Genomic DNA, 19,758 nt, shown 5'->3' on the forward strand with positions numbered 1-19,758 from the left:
TGCAGAACCTGACCCTGTGGGTCACAGAGATTTAATGGTAACGCTAGACAATGATCTAGTTCACATGACATGTCTGGGAGGTGAAATTCTGGGTTCCCTCTAATACCAGGCATGTTGCAGACCTAGCACTCTTCAATAGCTCGTGGCCTGCCCTGCAAGGTGCACTGCCCACTCTGGCCACAGCTCCATTGTGATGACTGTCACAGTTCTGAAACAGAGGCAGGATTTAGGTCCTGGGTGGGTTTTCAAGTGTTGGCCTCATAGTCAGGGGAGGTGGCAGGAGACTCGTCTGAAGGACAGCGATTTGGAGACACATTTTCGTATTTGGGTTCCTCCTCAACAACAGCCTGTTCATTTGTTTCTAGGCTTCTGGCCTCTTCAAAACTTTCACTCTTCTTGGGGTCCCCTGTGACCTCATCTTCTCCTTCCTGAGCCACTAGTCTTTTAAATATAGGAGATGTGTGGATGAGAGGTTCTCGCTTAACAGGAACATCTATCTGGTGTCTATGTGTGAGGAGCTCAGGTGACTCACAGGGCTCCAGATCTGTTGTCTTGGAGCTCTCCTTGTGTGGAGGGGATGGCTGGGAGAACATGTCTCTGGAGTCCCTCTCTGGGCTCAGGGCCCTGCGGGGAGGTTTCTGGATGCTCTCAGTACTTTTCCTCACCATGGGCTCCTCCCTGAAAGCCCTTTTTACTCTCTGGAAACTACCCAAACGTTTCAGTACAGCCTGAACTGTCCCCTCTCTGCTTCCATCAGCACTCTCATTGGACTTGGAGGATTTCCCTGCTGTCCCCACAGTCACGTAAATGGTTGTGACATTCTGCTCCTTTCCTCTAACATCCAAAGTGTTTGGATGCAAAGCTGCCTCAAGGGCCTCGACTCTCTGGGCCACATGTCTGCCACTTGACACTGGCATCCTGTGGCCTCCTGAGGTACCCCTGGGGGAGGGCTGGTGGCTATCCTCAGCCTCAGAGATAGGCTCTGGGTTTTCGTAACAGTCACCTGGCAACCCACCCTGCTGGGGCTGCTCCTCTGGGTCAGCATGGTGCTGGTGAGAGGGAACTTTGGTGAGACCCCAGGGGGCTTTGGGCTTCCGAGTGGTATTTGGTGTCTCCATGGAGCCTCTTTGACACTGAGGGCCAAATTTAGTTCCTTCTGCAAAAGACACCGAGGGCCTCTTGGCTCTGGCGATGCTGGATGTGCGGGGGATGGTGAAAGGCTGGGAGACGTCCTCAGAGTTAAATGCTGATGCATCAGGAAATTCATGACACTTGGAGCTGCCTTCCTGAGGCTCAAAGCCTGCCACTGCAGGAACATCTGGAGAATAAGGAAGGGAAGGGGGGTTAGGCTGCTTCTCCCTTGGCTACAGAGGCTTCCAAGAACTAAGTCACCAGCATACCGACAGGCTTCTCCTTAGCTCAGGGCTCAAGGTTAGAGCATGTGGCCTTTATCCTCTTCGCCATGACTGGGGGCTTCTAGGGACTAGAGTATCCAGAACTGGCACCATTTGGGGTTGCACTGCACTTCTTTACTCCCAAACTTGATTCTAGATTTATGAGAGTGGATGGTGGGGTAAGGTACTGAGTTAGGTTTTACGCACTGATGCCACAGGGAGCCCAGGGTGGGAGCTGTCTTAACTGCAGCAGCTATGGAAGCACAAACAGCTGCAATGAGCTCTGAACTTATTTGAGGGAGGGAGTTGTGAAATCAGCAGTTTTCTGAGGACATGTAGCTCTGGCACATACCACAGCATATTTCCATTTCACACTAAACTGATCGGAAGGCCAGAAACAGAGCTCAGCCTCCCTGTATGGAAAGGAAAATAAGGAACTAAAAATAATTGGTGCCTGTGTGTAACACAAGTCCTTTGCAAATCCCTCCCCACAAGTACACATGGAATGAAATTCACCCTAAGCAAAGGGCCTCTGTCCCATTGGGCCCTCTGCACAGGGATGACTTTCGCCCCCACAGAGCAAAGGAAACAGGGAAGGAGAGTTCAAAATGAGTCCTAAGGAGATGGTGAAGCAACTGGGCAGCGTTACCTTCTCTGGCAGGGACACAGTAAGCTGGGCCCCCATCGTCAGTGTCAAAGGAGGAGGAGAAGGAGCTGTCTGAGGCCCAGGCAGCCGAAGGCGGTTCAATGAAGCTGGGATTGAAGGGAATCTCTGTGTCATGGTGCGAGACTGGAAGGGAAGCAAGACTATGAGGAAGAAGCAATCCAGCTCTCAGGACCACATGCTGGTCTACGTGTTCTAGTCTGTACTGTACCAGGGATGCCCTAGACTGCATGTTCCATGGGGCAGTCACCTGGTAACTGGCTGGCACAGCTTGCTCGTTTGCAATTACAGTATGAATGTAAGGAGATACAGTTCCTACCCTCAGGAACTCTAAAGACACAGACAAAGCAGGGCATAATAAAGAGTGCATCAATCAGGGATCCGTGCTAATAATCCTGATCTTACCTGTGACTCGGGGGAGTCTGTAGCCACTCAGTGAGAGGCAAGGTAACGTGGAGCTGAGATTTGCCAGCACCCCCTGCACGTGATGTTTCATTCTGGAGATCGCATCACCATCAGCAACAGTCGTCCTTGGAAAGTAAGAACAGAGATGTGTGGCAGAGATGACTGGCTTTCCAATTAAACAAAGCTCACTCCTATCTTGCTGGGAAATGGAGTTGGAATCAGTTTGGGAGAAGCCTGCACATGTGGCAGCCCCATTTCTGACCAAGTCCTGCAACCTATCCGCTAATGCAGTTTGACTCATGGGCTGATTTATGGGCTACATGAGTCAAATAAGTAAAATGAAGTAACCTGAAATTTTCAAGTAATTCCCTGTCAGGCAACAGAACCCAATGAAGATGCTAAGGACTCTTTATTTGCCTTGAGGCTAATTTTAATTGGCCAGAAAAGGTTCCTCTCGGTTCTAGGGCCGTTCAGCAGCAATGGCCCATGGCAGGTGGCTCTTCTCTTTGCAGCTACATTTCTACAGCACCTGACACATTTTAGTAATACCTGTCTCTGGCATCCAACTTGCTGGTTCCACAGCAACAGCAACAGCAGGTGACACAGAGTAATAGGAGGAGTAATGGGATGAGAATGCCAGCTATCAGGGCTCCCTGGTGCTTTGATCCTGCATGGAGAAACAGTGTAGAACAAGGTGAAATTCTTACTTGGCTGGCAAGTTCAGAGCACTGGGAAAGCCATCCTGGAGGAAGGATCTCAGATCTGGGGACCTGCCTCAGTGGTCTCAGAATGTACTAAACAGATCCAGTCCTGTTCGAATCTCGTCCCATTCATACCGCTCCATATCATAAGGACAGTTGGGGAACTCAGCCCAGACCCAGCACCCAGCTCACAGAACCAGCACATCTTTTGGTATCTGCAGAGTGACAGTCTCTCTGAGTGAGCCCCAGGGTTCCAACTCCTCACCCAGGAAGAGGCAGGAGCTCAGGACAGGCTAAGATTTTCTCAGTGCTGTTTGCTCCCGTACACTCTTTCAGCATAACACTGATGATACCACATTACAGGAGAGTGTATTTCCACCAGGCACAGCCCAGTTAGCAAAGCCATAAGCAAGACGAGGTGCTGATCTCACCATTCCCAACCAAGAATGTATCTGTACATTAAAGTCAAGTGGACTCTACTCCAGACACATTTTCTATGCTAAAGAGTCTTTGACTTACTGTGGCACATTCAGGAACATAAGGACTTGCTCTCAAAGATCAGACCTTTTGGGCCATCTATTCCAGTTGTTTGCCTTCAGAAGAGGCCAGTGCCAGATGCTTCAGATGAAAGTGAAAGTCCTCTGACTGGCACTAACCAATGTGGTCAGAATCACCCTTCTTAAATCTCCTATTAAATTTCAAACTTTCCCCTGCAGTATTTTATTCAGATGCATTTCCACATTTTTTAGAACCTGGGTCCACACGGGGATGATAAACCGAGTGAGAGTGCTTCTCCATAGTGCAATTATGTCCTTCAATCAACTGTTACAAACCAAGCAATTCTTCATCTACCCACAAACAAGTGACTTTACAATCAAGGCTGGATCCATTTCTCTGCTGTAATTTCATGTGACAGACTCAGAGAAACACCTTAACTCTAAACACAGTTAATCATTTTAGTTACACTCTGACATACTCCTGATGAATGTTATGGATGAAAATATCACCCTGTGCTACAGGATGGAAACAAAGACACAGGGACAGAAATATCAAAGGCCTAGAGCAAGATTAAGGTCTTGTGAGGCACAATGAGCTTCAAACAACGTGAGCTCTGGTTTTTGGACTAACTTTGAATCCCAATCCAAACTGTTGTGGTACTTGAATCTGGCATGATAGCTGCACTCAGCTAAACAGGCTTGGGTAGTGCGGAGGGGTTATAACAAGGAAACCAAAGCCACAAAAATGAGATAGGAAAGAGCTCATTTTCCTGATCTACAGAGATGGAGGAGAAGAGGGAAGGGAGTTTCCTGGAAGCTCATGCTGTATGGCAGTAGAGGTACTGCATGACACTGTGCAAAGCGTCTTTGCTGGGAACCAGCCCGAGTCCAGAGGGCACCTTGGCTTCCACAGCAACCTTTTGGTGTCTTATGTGGTTTTATATTGGGAGAGAAGGAACCAATTCTCTGCTCTGGGAAGGAGAAGATCTGGTTAATAGGGAATGAATGAAAAGGTACAGTGCACGATATCACTTACTGAGCACACAGTCCCCAGAGTGTGGGTGGCAGGGGCCCCTTGGACATCGGCAGGGGGAAGAACAGTTCGCTCCAAAAAAACCCTCTGGGCAGGTCTCATTGCAGCTGAGGGGAGAGACAGAAAGAAATGGAAAATGCTCGTTTGGAAACATCCCATCCTCTGCCCACTGCAGCTTCCCTCGCTTTTACCTGGTGCCCCAATAGCCAGCCTGGCAGATACACTCCCCAGACACTGGATCACAGCTCCCATTAACACAGTCTGGACAGGTGAATCTGCATCCATCTCCAAATGTTCCGGCAGGGCAGGATGCTTCACAGCTGCAGAGAGAGGGGAGAATCTAGCTGCTGGCTCATGGGAGAGAGGCTGGCAATGCAGAGGGGCTATAGCTTAGTTTGAGGGTTAGCAGCTCTGTCACAGTGCAGAGCCTGCTTTGCATTTGCACTGATATTAATGTTGTGCCACAGGGCCCTGACTTGTTGCTAATCTTACTTGAGGATGGGAATGGTGATCTGGTGGTTAGGGCACTAGAGTGTGACCCAGGAGTTCTGGGTTGTGTTCCTGGTTCTGACAGACTCCATGCGTGACTGCGGGAAAGACACTTACCCCTTCTGTGCTTCAGTTCCCCATCTGCAAAATAGGGATAATCTTCCCTAACTCATGGAGTGGGAGGCTCAGATACTGAAGATACTACAGGAAAGGGAACCATAGACAAGCCTGTAAATATATGCGGCTCATTGTGTTGTAGAGTCCTGCTGGGGATGCACTGGGTGTCTCTGACCTCAGGGCTCTTTGACCTCAACAAGACAAATATTGAATAGAGATTGGTTGCTGTTTATTTTCATTGTTCTCTGGTATTACACCTGACGCCAGGATTTCTGCAGACAGCACACAGAGAGACCTCCTAGTGTGTCTGAACACGGCCTTGCTCTGCACACATTTGGCGAGAAGGGAGGCTGTACCACTGAATGCATGTTGGGTGGTCTCCACCCAGAATCCCTAGCTCAGCTGTCTGACAGCTGTCCGTCTATCCATGGACAATCATCACACAGCATCTAAGCTTCCGTACTGTGAATGAAGCTTTCAAACAAATATTTTCTACTTTACGCTCAAGGAAACCTGAGGACAGAGGATGTCTGCTACAACAGAGAATTGAGCTCCACAGGGCAAACATCACACAGAAAAAGAGGGGTCCGTACCTGGGTCCTGTCTTGCCAGGGTCACAATTCAAGCAAGCCCCTGTCTCTGGATGACAGGCCTCCCCTTGTCGGCAGCTGGGACACATCTGTGCACAGTTCTCCCCATGGTATCCAGGCGTGCACAGCTTCTTACAGAGGGTACCATTCCAGCCAGAGTCACATGCCAGGCAGAACCCATCCACAGGAGAGCAGGGCTGGTTCTGCTTGCAGTGCCCACAGCTGCACAGTCAGGGGTGTAAGGAACAATCAGCATCAGAGCTGGGGGAACAGCGGCCCCACATCCCAAACCAAAATAAATAGGGCAGAGAAATAGGGAGAAGAGAACTGTACTCTCTGCTCCACAGCCAAGACCAAACAGAGCATGCTCCCACCAGCAACAGCCCTGGGAACAAAGCAATCTGCTCTCAAAAGAGCTCAGGTCACTGACAGCCTGCACAGCCCTCCCAAACCCCATCCACAGTGCTTCCACACACAGCAGTATGGCAGAGTCATCAGCCCCCTTCTCTGAGACAGGTGTCCACTGGTGGCATTCCTCAGAGGTTTCCCTCTGTACAGCTGTGATATAGTCCCTGCACTTACCCCTGTGGAAACATGCTACAGAGTTTAACAGGAATGATGACATCTCATGAGATCTTATTGGAATTTAACAGGGTTTTGTAGCTATTACTCTAAAAAACCTATTGAATGCAATGAAGAAAGAGAGATCCTCCTCTCTAGGCCCTGAATCAGCCTACAGAAGAGCTATCTATAGTTTTCTACTGAAGTCTACAAGACTTTCCCATGGGGGACAGTCCTGTGCCTCATTCCTCAGCTGATCACAGCCAGACCTCCCTGGCCACTGGCTCAGGAAAGCCTCTCCATCACCAGCCAGGAGATGAGCTCACAAAATGATATCTCCCCACACCTCTCCCAGAGTATGAATAGGGCAGCCAATCCAAATCCTCGCTGCCCCTTTCCTCTCAGTCCCTTTATATGAAAGAGCTGCGCCCTACAGTCTAACAAGCATCAGCTGCCCACTCCCTGAGCTCCACCCAGTCTGGTCCTAAACTCCTGCATACCCAGCAGGGAACACGGGCTTCTGGGCATTGGCACTCCCTAGGCAGCCCCAGACTCATGCAGTCACCTTAGGGCACTATACCTTATCACAAGCACGCAGAGTGATATTCCTCTTACCTGTATCTGCACTGAGATCCGTAATAACCGGCAGGACAAGGATCCCCACAGCTCCTGCCCTGATAGCCAGGGTTGCAGCTGCAATGCCCATCAAGAGGGTTGCAGTTCCCATGCAGGCAGTCACAATGATGTTGGCACAATGGCCCCCAAAACCCAGCCCTGCACTCACACCTGCCTGAGTCTTGGGCACAGGGTGAGAGGTGGCAGGTGCATCTGAAGCTGCATCTCCTACCCCACCAGCCCTGGGCGCAGATGCACTGCCCTGTGACAGGGTCACAGTGGGAGCTGGCCAGCCTGCACAGACACTGCTTCTTGCAGTTCGGTGCCCACCAGCCTGGCTCACACTGGCAGGCTCCAGTGAGGGTGCTGCAGTGGCCATGAGGTCCACACTGGCATGGGAACTGGCAGAGTACTCCCCAGCGGTTGGCATTGCAAGTGCACTGGCCGCTTACAGGATCACACTTCCCATTGGGATGGCATGAACAGCTCTTCTTGCAGTCCGAGCCCCAGTACTGGTCAGGGCAGCCTACAAAGGGAACAAGACAGATACCAGATCACAACATGCAGGAGTATAGGAGTCTCTGTGCCACAGGGAGGAGAGCAATCTGGCAATGGGTTTGGTGTTCTTTCCCTATGGGGTGGTGTAAGCCATGGAAGGGCACAGGCTGGTAGGCCCTTGTAGGTCCTATGCAGTAGGGAGACTAAGGAGCGGGGACTACCAAAGAGACACCCCACACCCAACTGGGAGGAGACATCAGAACAGCATGCCCCAAACACTGTCTCTGCTATGCTGTAACATGTGGATGTAGCTGCTTGTGCTCATGGATGGGCCAAGGGGCTGCTGGGCACTTGGAGCACTTAACTGTGACCATGTGCCATCATGCTGGGACCTCTGGCCTGAGCTCACCTCCTGGGACCCAGCCAATGTCCTGATGGGTGCAGTGAGCGCTGTGTCACAGATAGAGTTTCTGAGATCACAGGGGATTCTCTGTATGTCTAAGGGTGAGAGTCTGCCCTTCCCCCCTCTTTACCAGCCCCTCCATGCCCATACTCACGGGAGTTGCAGTTGGCTCCAAAGAAGCCAGGTTTGCAGAGGCAGATCCCGGGTCTCACACACACCTCATCCATCTTGCAAGCATCCTCCCCTTCACACCACGCTGTCAACAGCAGAACAAGCTAATCAGGAGCCAGGCTCCCCCAGCACAAGGCTGCTGGCAGGCACGTGGCCAGGGAGAGGAAGTGCAGATAGGCTGGGCACCTGCAGCTTCTCTGGAGCTGCCAGGGGCCAAGGCCCTTTGGCCTCCAGGTCCTTGTCCCTGTGGATTTGGACCAGTGACCTAGCCTGTCAGTGACTCCAGTTCCCAATCAGCACCCCCCATGTGCCCTCATGTGTGGGCTCCAGAGAGAGAGAGGTTGGGGATTCTGCTCCAAGCCCTATGGTGCCTGGGACACACTTTGCTCCAACTGGCCCCAGCCCTGGCCTTCAGCCAGGAAGTTGAGACTGAGGCTAGAAATGACCTACAGGTGATGGCTTCTGGGAGGCTTTTTGAGGAGAAATGGCTGCCTCACATCCTATGGAGTGAACAGCTCATGCAGCACTTAGATATTGGGGCGGTGGGCTCTGTAGCAAATCCTGAGGAGAGATTCATCTGAGCAAGTGTTAATGGGATGGGGCGGAAAGCAGCATGGCTCCCCTTTTCTGTGAAGAGCAAACGAGAGCTTCCCACCACTTCTCCCCAGCTTGGGGGAGAAGCTCTCCCACCAGCATTGCTGGTGCTCTGAGTGCCCCCCTCCTGCTTCAGCCTACATTAACCCTGGAGTGCAGCTGGACAGATGCGATAAGGCACAAAGCTGCACTTCACGAGAGGCCTTATAGCTCTGCAACCCTTGCCTTGGTTTGCATCACGCCTCAGCAGAATATTCTGCACCTGAAATTAACACCCTTCAGCCTCTAGGGAAGAAGCAGTTTCCCAAAATGTTGTTGGATTCTGAGCAACAAAGAACTGAGATTCAGGAAATGCACACACCAAACAGCCTGAAACGGCTGGTCAAAATGACAAAGGCATGAGATGTAAAGCCACTGATGACTCACCAGCTGTGCATTCCCTGCCTTCCTGTTTCCAACCTGGGCAGCATACCAGACCTGCAGAGAGGCTGGGGAAGGGAGAGATCTGTTAGCATAGGAGCAGGGTGTTGGGCAGCAAGGGCTCATGAAAGGGGCAATATACTGGGGTTGAGAGAACGCTCCTATGTTTGCATTAAAGCCCATATAATCTAGGAGGAACTAAGGATCAGCCAGAAGCACCTCTCCCAAGGTTCAGCTTGGAACATGCTGAAGGATGGGCATGCCTTTGGAAGCATTGCCCTGGGAAGGACACCAGAGGAACGGGAGGAAGTCATGAGCAGGCTGCAGCACTAAGGCTGTCCTGACTGGTTCTGTCAGTGTTGTCTCCCTGTGTTTAACGAGACACGCAGTGTTTACAGCTTATTTTTCGGAGTCATGCAAGTCTTTAGATTCTTTCACCTTGCTGGTAGCAGCCAGCTGCATAGCAGCCAGCAGCCACCAAGTAATAAAAGACTCTACTAGACAATACCACGATGGTTGAGAAAGAGGGTACCAAGGCCAGAAGACAGGGTCTATAGGAGGCTTCTGCAGGGAGTCTCCTACTGAGTTCACAAGACAGAGCAATCCCAGGCAAAGAAATCAGGCAGTTCTAGGCCCTTTTTGTTTGATGGATAATATCTAACTCATAGCATGTAACAGAAAGTGGTGTTAGGGAGCCGGATTTGCCTCAGTTCCAGAGACTCATGAATACTGTGATACCATGAGGTTAGTTTTACGTAGTTACAGTTTAAAACTCTGTAAAAACCATGGCAGTACTCTGCCTTCTTACCACATGGTGGCCTGGTGCTCTCTGGGCTTTAATTGCTGTCTATTTTTTTTTTTAAACGTTAGAAAATTTTATTAGCATTTTTCGTAACTGGAACTGCTCATTTGCCAGGAAGGATGATCCCATTGTACTTCTGCTGGAACCAACGCATGGCCTCCTCCTTCCCAATTCTGTGCTTGGCTCCAATGGAGCTATTTTGCGTTTCTTGTCAGCAATGCTGAAGCCTGGCCTGCCCAGAACCACATAGAAGTCCAGGCCATAGATGCCAATGCTGGGATCGTATTTAATTCCCAGATCAATGTGCTCCTGGATTCCAAAGCCAAAGTTCCCAGTGTCTGAAAGGTTGTTTTTCCTCAACTCATATTCTTACACCTTCAAGCCTTTCTCCAGAATCTCCTCTGCTTTGGCCCCACGAACCGTGCAGTGAACAGCAATCTTTTCATTTCTCCTGATTCCAAAGGATCTGACAGTATATCGAGCCTTTGAGAAGACAGGAGTCTGGCCTTTGAGCTGCTCCAGCACTTTGGCTGCCCGGGTGAGTCTGTCACCACTTTCCCCAACACAAATGTTGAGACAGAGTTTGCGGATGCGCAGCTCACACATGGGGTTCTCCTTCTCACCCTGATCTTGCACAGTGAACTCCTTGGGACAGGGACTGTCTCACTCTCTCGTGGAGCACTGAGTATATTGACACCACCTGAGATATAAAACTAAAAACTAAACCTACCCACACATTCAGCTCTCTCTGTGCTATTAAACAAACCCACACCTCTGCCTGTCTCATCCCTCTCGCACACCAACAGATTTACAACTGTGCTATTAAATACACACTACTCTGCCCATGTGATCCCCTCTCACACACACACACAGAGCTATCCCTGTGTTATTAAACAAACAGGTCTCTGCTTGTGTGATCCCTCTCATACAGAGCTACCCGTTATTAAACAGTCATGTGCCTGTGTGATCCCTCTCTCTCTCTCACACACACACACACAGAGCTATCTCTGTGTTATTAAACAAACCCACACCTCTGCCTGCCTCATCCCTCTCACACACCAATATACAACTGTGCTATTAGATGCATACTACTCTGCCTGTCTGATCCCTCTCTCTCCCCCCCTCCAACAGCTATCACTGTGTCATTCAACAAACACACGTCTCCATGTGATCCCGTCTTCGCACACACAGCTATCTCTGTGCTACTAAACAAGAATATTTTCCTTGTGTGGTTACAAGGAACACAAGGTTACAAGGTTATCTCACAGAGATCTCTGTGCTGCCACATTTATCCCTGGGCCATATAGTTCCAGCTCAGGGAGCTTATTCTATTGAGTATGTTAGTCAAAAGATGACAGTGAATTAATCTCTGCAGCAGAATTACTTCTTCTTGCCCTGTTGTGGGAAGGGCGCTCTGAGACGGGTATGGAGCAAAAGGGGAAGGTGGGTAAAGAAAGGTATTGGACACCTACCTGGTAGCCTTGCACACATTCCTCCCATTAGGGTCCAGCTCTTGAGCAGAGCTCCCAATCCATGGCCAGAAATGGAGACAAAAGAGTAACAGCAGCAGCTGTGCCATCTGGGTCTGGATACAGGGTGATGCTGGCCACAAGGGGCTTCCAAGCCAAGGCATGGGCTGTATGCAGCTTTCTTGTCCGTCGGTTGGCTCTGTCTGTCGGTCTTCCTCTCAGTTTCTGCCTCACCCCCTCTTTGGCCTCAAATTTCCTCCTTGCTTTTTCCTGAGGAAATGCAGGAGGCGAAAAAATCCCTCACATCCAAGGAGCCAGAAGGGGTGGGAAGGGAAGTGGGGGCAGGGCAAACGCTGTATCCCACCGTTCACTGCAGCAGTAGAAACAGGGGAGCCCCTAGAGCCAGCATCATGTTGAGGAAAGTTACTTGCTGCTGGCAAAGCCTAATAGTTGCCACAGGAGCAATCAGAGGGACAAAGCCAAGCTCCCCACCCTCCATCCCCAAACATCACCTCAGCCTGCCCCCATCCACTCCACCGAGTATCATGTCCTCTACCCCCATCTCCTCACATCCCACCCACCCCCCACTCAACGGCAGACCCCGCCTCTCCCACTTCATGCCTCCCTCCCCCTGCCCTTCCTCCACCTGGCACCGGGCCTGGAGTACCACATGAATATCAGTAGTGTTGCCAGGCTCCAATGCCCTGTGGGCTCTACTGGGGACTGCAATCCTTGGCAAGACGAAGAGCTGCCAGAACAGAGCATGCCCCAATTCTGCCCTTTTAACTGGGCAGGAGCCAGTTTGCGGAAAGCACAGAGCAGGGACCGGAGCGTTTCCGGCAATCGCCCATCCTGCTGTCTCACAGGCTCATTTTGTCAGCATTTTCACAGGAAACACCTTTTCCCTGCACGGTGACCTAGAGGGGGTCAGGAGGTTCATTCAGTCCATGGGGAGACTCCTAGCTACAAGGGAAGGAGGGAGGGCAGGGCACTTCCAGGCGCTGGCCTAGACTTTTACCTCCTCACAGAACAGGAGCCGAGGGAACAACAAATCCAAACCACCCAAAACCAGTTCTATCCCAGAATGGTGGCTGGGAGCTGGAACATGGTCTGGGGGCTCTGCTGTGCACCAGAAGTGGTGACCAGGTAAAGCAGTGCTGGCTGGACTCCTGCAGCCTCCGAAGTTGATCCCTGACAGAGTTCCCAAGGAAACAGGAGCATAGAGCAGTGCGGTAGGCTCAAGACCATGGAGAGCAGAGATGGCAAAACCATTAACTCCCGCCCGGGCTATGTCTTCAGCCAGGAGAGGACTGTTCTTTATTGGAGATTTCTTAGTGCTGTGTGCAGTATGGTTTTCAGTCTCCCGAGGGAGGGGCCTCCCTCTGGACACTGCCAGTCCAGTCAAGCTGGGAGTCCCTACACGAGCAAGAAGAAAGCACAGGCCATGCCAGGTGCTTTGAGCAACACTCAAAGGATTTATTTCTGGTGCTGATCTCAATTCTAAAGCCAGACAGTAATATATCCAAGAGAGCTCCCCATCACCCCAATAATAGAGAAACTCCCAGAGACTAAAACACCTCCATTTCCTTAGCACTTACCAGTGCCATGCACTAGTCACTGTTACATGTTCCTAGTGAAACACAGAAAAGCCCTGACCAGAGGCTCTATTGCACTTTTTCTCTGGGGTCAGTGCATTGCAGTGTCCTGCCGTGAGATCATGAAGCAAATACATCTACTGAGCCATAGTTTGGATACACTTATGGTAGAAAAATTAGTGCCTGCCTGAGAGCAGCAGCCAGCAATGAGGGAGCTGAGCTGCAAGTGCAGCCTGGCTGCAGATGCAGGTGCTGGCTAGGGCAGCCCAGCTGGGGTGTGAGCATAAGTGCTGGCAGCAGTGGCCAAGGCATGAGCACAGGTGGAGCACGGGTGACTGGCTGGGGCAGCTGGGGTGAAAGCACAGATAAGGCGCAGACTTCAGGTGGGGCAGCCAAGAGAGAGCATGGCCAAGCACCGGCTGCGGTGGCCGAGCCACGAGCACAGAGACAGTATAGGCATTGGCTGAGGCAGCTGGGGCATGAGCACAGGTGCAAAGCAGGCACTGGGTGGGGCAGCCAAGCCACAAGCAAATGGGGAGTGGACATTCAACAGGGGCTGAGCCACAAGCACCGATGGGGCACAGGCATTCGATGGGGGCTGAGCCACAAGCATGGATGGGCTACAGGCATTTGATGGGGCCAAGCTGCAAGTGTGAATGGGGCCTGGGCATTGACTGGGGCATCTGAACTGCGAAAACAAATGAGGTGCGGGCACTGGCTGGGGGCAGAGCTGTCTAACCCTACACACATCAGGCTTTCACCGCATCTTGTGCAGCTGCATCTCCAGGGCTGACTGCTGCAATGGGGGACCAACGTTTCTAATGGAGCTGAGGCTACCGATCCTCCCATGAAATTGTCTCTGAGAGAAGGGCTGGGAGGGGCAGGTGCTGCTGATGTGCCATAGGCTGGCATCCTGCTCAACTGAGGTCAGGGAGGGGGCACCACTTTGTTAGGGGAGCCATGTGTGGGTTTGTTCTCTTCCTCCTGCTCAAAATGCACATCCTGTGAGTCAATGATTTCCCACACTCCTGAGCAGCCTGGGTTGTGGGGGTCTTTGCTGCTGCTGTGATACCACAGACCAAAACTGCAGGAAAAGCAGAAAGAGAGTAGATGAGCAGGGGCAGTGAACTTCCCACAAGAGAGCGCGACATCCCCAGAGCTGCTGCCAGAACCACTGTCCATTGGAGACACCTGGCAGCACCAAGGACAGGTTCATCTGTGAACACCTGGGGCCAGTATGTAACGTCCAAAAAAAGTGAGGGGCCTGTCATAATCTGGGAGCAGCAGCTTTGCTAAGACGGTGCTTAAGTGTGTCCCTCAGCTAGATTTAATTTTTTTTTAATATTTTGCCAGGTCTGTGATACCCCTCCCTCCCCCTCACCTACACACATATTTTAAGCACTGCCTAGCACTCCAGAACCTGTGTGATATAGGCTGGGGCTGCTTTGTGACTGTCACTGACCCTGGAGGAGGCAACAAATCACACTAGGGCTTGAGAATCAGAATAGTAAGTCTGGAGCAGGCTTCTCAGAGCACTTGACACACACACCAGCCCCTGATGCACTGCTTGTGCGCAAGCCACTAGCTCCTCCGTACGAAGGTGCCGACTCTTCGGGGCAGGGATTGCACCTCCTCGTACAGTGCTCAGCCCACTGTGCTCAACAGATAAAGCCTCACGGGTACTATAGTCATTTATAATGCCCTAAGGCAGTGGTTCCCAAATTTTTGAGGGCTGTACCCGTCCTCTCCGCTCCCCCTCCCCCAGCCTGGGGGCCATGGGTCTGAGCGGGAGGGGAAAGGGGCTGAGATTGGGGCCACAGATGGGGATGGGTCTGGGGCCAGAAGCAAAGCCAAGAACTGAGCCGCAGCCAGAGGATGAGGCTGGGGCAGGATCGGAGCCGCAGCTGGGTTTCTGTGGGGGCCGGCAGCCGGATGTAGCTCTGCTCCCGACCCCATGCCCTGGTCCAGGGCAGGAACAGAGCCACTGCAGGGGCCAAGGCTAGGGGCAGGAGCAGAGCCGCAGCCAGGCCCCCAGTTGGGTGTGGAGCCATGCCGAGGCTGGGGATGGAGCCAGGTGCAGGGCATGGCTGGGGGTGGGGCCATAGCAGAGCTCAGGGGTAGGGTGGGGATGGCACTCCCTCCCCACCCCCTGTGGAGGCTGGCCCAGACCCACCGTGCCCCTGGAAGGTCCCTGGGGGGGGACACCCCACACTTTAGGGACCTCTGCCCTAAGGGCTAATTATTCCTCTAACCATACGGATACCTCCCCAGATCAGCACATCGGATGCAAACTTACAAGCTCTTGATTTTGGATTCACGTGGCTGAGAGTCCACACAATCTGCACTCTCATCTTCATCACTAGGGTGCAAAAGAGAAGAGAACTGGTAAGTCAGAAACCCTCTGATCTGCTCACTTACGCTTCATACCATACCAGTAGAAAGGAGAATGCCAGATCCCTCTACCCAAACCACAAATGATACGCATATGGGGGAGAGGAGGGCAATAGCCCTATCACACAAATCATCATGGGAATCCTGCCCAGCTCACAGGATACCCTAAGCCAGATTCAGCTCCAGAAGGGTTTGATTTCTGGAAGCTGTTCCCTAGAAAAGCCCCCAGTGTGTCCAGCATCGGACACTGCCTTGTGGATGCAGTGCAGAACTGAGGCCCTGACCACGTGTGCCCAGTGCAGATCCCAGGGCACTCTGCAAGAGTAAAGGTGTTGGATGTGATCCAGGATCCTGGCCAAGTTCCAAAGAGCAATCACCTTCTCCCTCCTCCCTCCCACGTGTTCAGCTGGACAAGGATTCTCCTTCATTTTCTGCCCTAAACTGGTGGGCAGGGCTGCTATGTGACTATTAAATAGCTACTGCAGTCACAGTATTTGAAAAAACTAGAGAAGATATCCTGGGTCCCACCCAGTCCATTTCTTGGAGCCAGGGCAGGATTGTTTCCTACAGTCTAGGGCAGAGGTGGGCAAACTATGGCCTGCAGGCCACATCCAGCCCGCGGGACTGTCCTGCCTGGCCCCTTAGCTCCCGGCCGGGGAGGCTAGTCCCCGGCCCCTCCCCTGCTGTCTCCCTTCCCCCACAGCCACACGAGCAGTGCTGCTTGCACCCACTCACCTCCCAGGTTTTCCAACAAGCCTGTCCTGCCGCTTTGAGCAGCATGGTAAGGGGGCAGGAGGTCCCGGGGGGCAGAGGGGGTTGGACAGGGGGTGGGGTCCCCGGAGGGGGCGGTCAGGGGACAAGAAATGGGGGGGGGGTGGTGGATGGATCAAGGGTCCCGGATGTGGCTAGGGGTCAGGGCAGTCAGGGGACAAGGAGCAGGGGGGGTTGGATGGGTGGGGAGCTCTGAGGGAGGTAGTCAGGGGGCAGGAAGTGGGAGGGGGCGGATAGGGGGCGGGGCCAGGCTGTTTGCAGGGCACAGCCTTCCCTACCTGGCCCTCCATACCATTTCGCACCCAGATGTGACCCTCAGGCCAAAAAGTTTGCCCACCCCTGGTCTAGGGTCTCTAGCAACAGAGCTTCCACTGCCTCTCCTGGAGGACCATGGCAGAGCCCAATGCTTCTCATTGACCGGGACGTTCTTCTTGCCATTAAGCCTATGTTTTTTCCCCTTTATTATTTTTCTCCCCTGATTCCTAGCTACTCCATCTTCTACCACCCCAAACAATCCACAGAAGTTCATCAGGGATGGGAAAAGTCAGGAGCTGCTCTTTCCTTACTCCAGGTGATCTTTCAAAATGAACAGTCAGCAGCACCATTGTTCCACTCTCAGCAATGGCTGCATGTTAGTGGTGGGTACGGAAATTCTTTTCCAAAATTTCATACAGAATCACAATTTACACTCAGCACAATTACGCTCAGTGCTCTTCACCTACAAAGCACTTTGCAAACGTTAAAACTTCATCTCCTGAGTGCCTCCGACAGCAAAGCACTTTCAGACTCTTCAGCGTTCACGTTGCTGTATAGATGTATGACAGTGATGGTCACAATGTTTTTATTTTTTAAATATTTAAACACATGTAAGCAAATGAGCCAGACACTGTAGCCCAGTGGGCCAGCTTACCTGTATTATATTCATTGCTTTGTTATCCTGCTTTATTATATTTAGTAGTAATGCAAGGAACCTACAGGCTTTTATCCTCTAAGATTTGGCTTTACTGGATAGTGTGAGGCTTGAGCCCTATAACCTTTGGTATAGATAAACTTAACTAACTCATAAGTTACAGGAAACTGAAAGTAGCACGCAAGAGGGAATTTTGTCCAGAATACGGACACCAGCCACCCACAGAACATAGCTGACACCAGCACAGAACATCAGCATCCAGAAGATTCTGAACAGAACCTCCAACCACAAAGGTGCCATGACAGCAAACTGATGTGTATGCTAATAGGGTAACATCATACATATACTAACCTATAAAAAAAGGACACCTTAAGGGAGGAAATACAAATAAGGACCTCTACTGAATATGCACTGGACGTGACAGCATGAGCATAACCTACTGTAAAAGTAACATCCCAGGGGCAGCAGATGGGCTGGAGAGATGTAGACCTTGGGAGGGGACAGAATGATGGCCACTGGGGAAGATGAGGATGATGACAGTGATGAGAAAGATAATGGTTAACATTCCAGAGTGTAAGTATGGCTGTCCAAATGTACTTTCTGTATTATCTCTCTCTGCCTTGTTGAGTTTAAGTGAGTATATAACTTTGCTAAATTTTTAATAAATTATATATTTGTAAATATATAGAGAGCGTTCCTATCGTGTGAGTGTTGCACCTGTGCACATCGGGGTTCCCAAATTATATGATAATTACTAGGCCTGATCTTGGGACAACAACCTGTTAATCCTCACATTACAATTATACGCACCCAACTTTGGGTCAGAATACAACACACACATTCCTCCACAGGCACAGCTTTGCATTTTCAGCACCTGGGCAGTTTGGCTCTAGGGTGACTAAAAGGGCCTTCCCATGATCGCTGTGACACTAATGGCAAAGGGGTCCTATTCAGGGCTCACCCCAGAGCAGAAGCCAGTGTCCTCTCAGTCCCCAATACTTTCTTCTAACCACTCCACACAAACACACACACACACCCAGCTTTCTACTAGCTGAGCCAGCTGAACAGTAAGTGACTCCAGGTAGTGAGGGACTGGGCCTTGGACTGCCCCATGATGGCAGGTAAAGCACCAGAGTACCTCCTTCCTTGGTGAGCTGGAGAAATTCTGAAGAAATTTCTTACCATTGTTAGTGTTACACTAGCAGGTGAGATGCCATCTCTTGCCCAGGCTGCAGGCATTAGCTAAGGACTGACAACAACCTCATACCTGGAGACCAGATCAGGTCACCTATATGTTAGTTGTGCTCCAAATAGGGATTAGTTTTATAAGAATGTATTTAGTTTAGACTCTATGAAATGCTTGTATGTTGCTTCATGTATTATTCTCACTTATAGTATCTATAGCCCCTGTTGTAAAGGTAATATTTAATTCCGTAACTAAAAATGTTTGCTCTGAAACTGTAACCCCCCCCCCAGTCAGGAGAGAAACGTTAGCAACTGAAATACTAGTTTGCCGCATGAGGTGTTATCTCCAGCCCAACAAAAGAAGGCCCATAGCATAGATACCAGACAAACCATGGTGGACCATCAGAGGATAAAAGACTTTGTTGATTGTTCCCCCACACTCATGAAGGGGAGACAAACTCTCCCCATCCTGTTGAACTCTGCAGGACAGGAACAAAAATCCCTGACAAAAAGAAATTCCATTTTTTGGCTGTTTGAACTCTGAAGGGCCAGAGATCTAAACTAAAGCCAGAGATCCCCAGAGGCTGCCACCTGGGTCTGCCTGGAAAGACACTTTGAAAAGAGATCACTACAACTCTGTCATTCTTAGGATTTAGATGGTAACTCATTTGCATGTATAAATTTGCTTGTTTTAACCTGTAAATAACTCTCCTTTTTTCTTGTTAATAAGCCTTTAGATAGTTTATTACAACACTATAGGCGTTGTCTTTGGGATAGAATCAAGAGTACCAGTTGATCTTGGTAAGTGACTGGTCTCTCAGGATTGGAAGCAACATAAACATGGTGTGATTTTTGGTGTAAGTGACCATTTACCACTAAGTCCAGTTTGTCTGGATGGCAAGATCGACTGGAGAGGGTAAAGGGACTGTCTATGACTCCACAGTAAGACTTTTAAGGTGATCCAGTTCATCGGTGCGTCCGATGAAGTGAGCTGTAGCTCACGAAAGCTCATGCTCAAATAAATTTGTTAGTCTCTAAGGTGCCACAAATAATCCTTTTCTTTTTGCAGTTCACATTTGTTACTGGCTTGGTAAAACTGCACTATAGAACACACCACCAGTTCGGGGTGTCTGCCCTGATATAGGCGCTCTCAGTCATGAACCATTCCAGACAGCATGATAGTTGGCACCAATTCTGCTTCCCTGGAGTCAGCTCTGCAGGGTGCCGTACTGTAAATGGGCCTCTGTATGCAACAATGAGTGTTGCTCTGTGCAGGGTTCAATCACACAGTGCTGAAAATGTCAGCAGCTCAGCTGCACCGGGCCTCGCACTGCTACTAGCAGGGCCCAATACAGCATCATGGGGGTCCGTAGGAGTAGGAAAGGATAACTGTCAGATGGCTAGTGATGGGCACCACCACTGGGGTTCTCAGCAGCATCCACACTTGAAAATCCCACTCTCAGTGACTGTTTCAGAGGTCTAC

The 19,758-nt window shown here is 50.8% G+C and overlaps 2 protein-coding genes and 1 pseudogene across 4 annotated transcripts in view; all 3 read right to left on the reverse strand.

Moving 5' to 3' along the window:
- On the reverse strand, window positions 1-13,855 carry SCARF1 (scavenger receptor class F member 1). 2 transcript variants are annotated; one of them, XM_073315818.1, is made up of 12 exons: window positions 13,767-13,855; window positions 11,427-11,693; window positions 9,159-9,220; window positions 8,122-8,223; window positions 7,067-7,592; window positions 5,894-6,112; window positions 4,886-5,014; window positions 4,698-4,801; window positions 3,013-3,130; window positions 2,464-2,588; window positions 2,044-2,184; window positions 1-1,318 (listed from the first exon to the last, which is right to left on the reverse strand). In XM_073315818.1, the coding sequence occupies exons 2-12, from the start codon at window positions 11,585-11,587 to the stop codon at window positions 246-248; spliced, it is 2,760 nt and encodes a 919-aa protein (XP_073171919.1). In that variant the 5' UTR covers window positions 11,588-11,693; window positions 13,767-13,855; the 3' UTR covers window positions 1-245. The 2 variants fall into 2 exon arrangements, with proteins under 2 accessions (XP_073171919.1, XP_073171918.1); XM_073315817.2 differs by lacking the exon at window positions 13,767-13,855 and adding an exon at window positions 12,442-12,779.
- Window positions 10,014-11,000, reverse strand: LOC140899680 (large ribosomal subunit protein uL5 pseudogene; annotated as a pseudogene).
- RILP (Rab interacting lysosomal protein) overlaps window positions 12,871-19,758 on the reverse strand; it is a 19,344-nt gene continuing 12,456 nt past the window's right edge. For both annotated transcript variants that reach the window (XM_073315826.2, XM_073315825.2), the window contains exons 7-8: window positions 15,315-15,377; window positions 12,871-14,102 (exon numbers count right to left, since the gene is read on the reverse strand). In XM_073315826.2, coding sequence (XP_073171927.1) covers window positions 13,946-14,102; window positions 15,315-15,377 — 220 coding nt within the window. In that variant the 3' untranslated portion in view covers window positions 12,871-13,945. The remainder of the gene's footprint in view (window positions 14,103-15,314; window positions 15,378-19,758) is intronic.

The sequence above is a fragment of the Lepidochelys kempii genome, chromosome 17, assembly GCF_965140285.1.
Source record: "Lepidochelys kempii isolate rLepKem1 chromosome 17, rLepKem1.hap1, whole genome shotgun sequence".
NCBI classification, from domain to species: Eukaryota; Metazoa; Chordata; order Testudines; family Cheloniidae; genus Lepidochelys; species Lepidochelys kempii.

Excerpts from the sequence above, each read along its gene's own strand:
- SCARF1 (XM_073315818.1), bottom strand. The coding sequence starts at position 11,587 with ATGCCTTGGCTTGGAAGCCCCTTGTGGCCAGCATCACCCTGTATCCAG. Across the intron at positions 6,113-7,066 it reads GGATCTCAGTGCAGATACAG|CTGTGGGCACTGCAAGCAGA; the intron begins GTAAGAGGAATA and ends CTGACTGTGCAG. Across the intron at positions 2,589-3,012 it reads AAGTTGGATGCCAGAGACAG|GACGACTGTTGCTGATGGTG; the intron begins GTATTACTAAAA and ends TTACTTTCCAAG.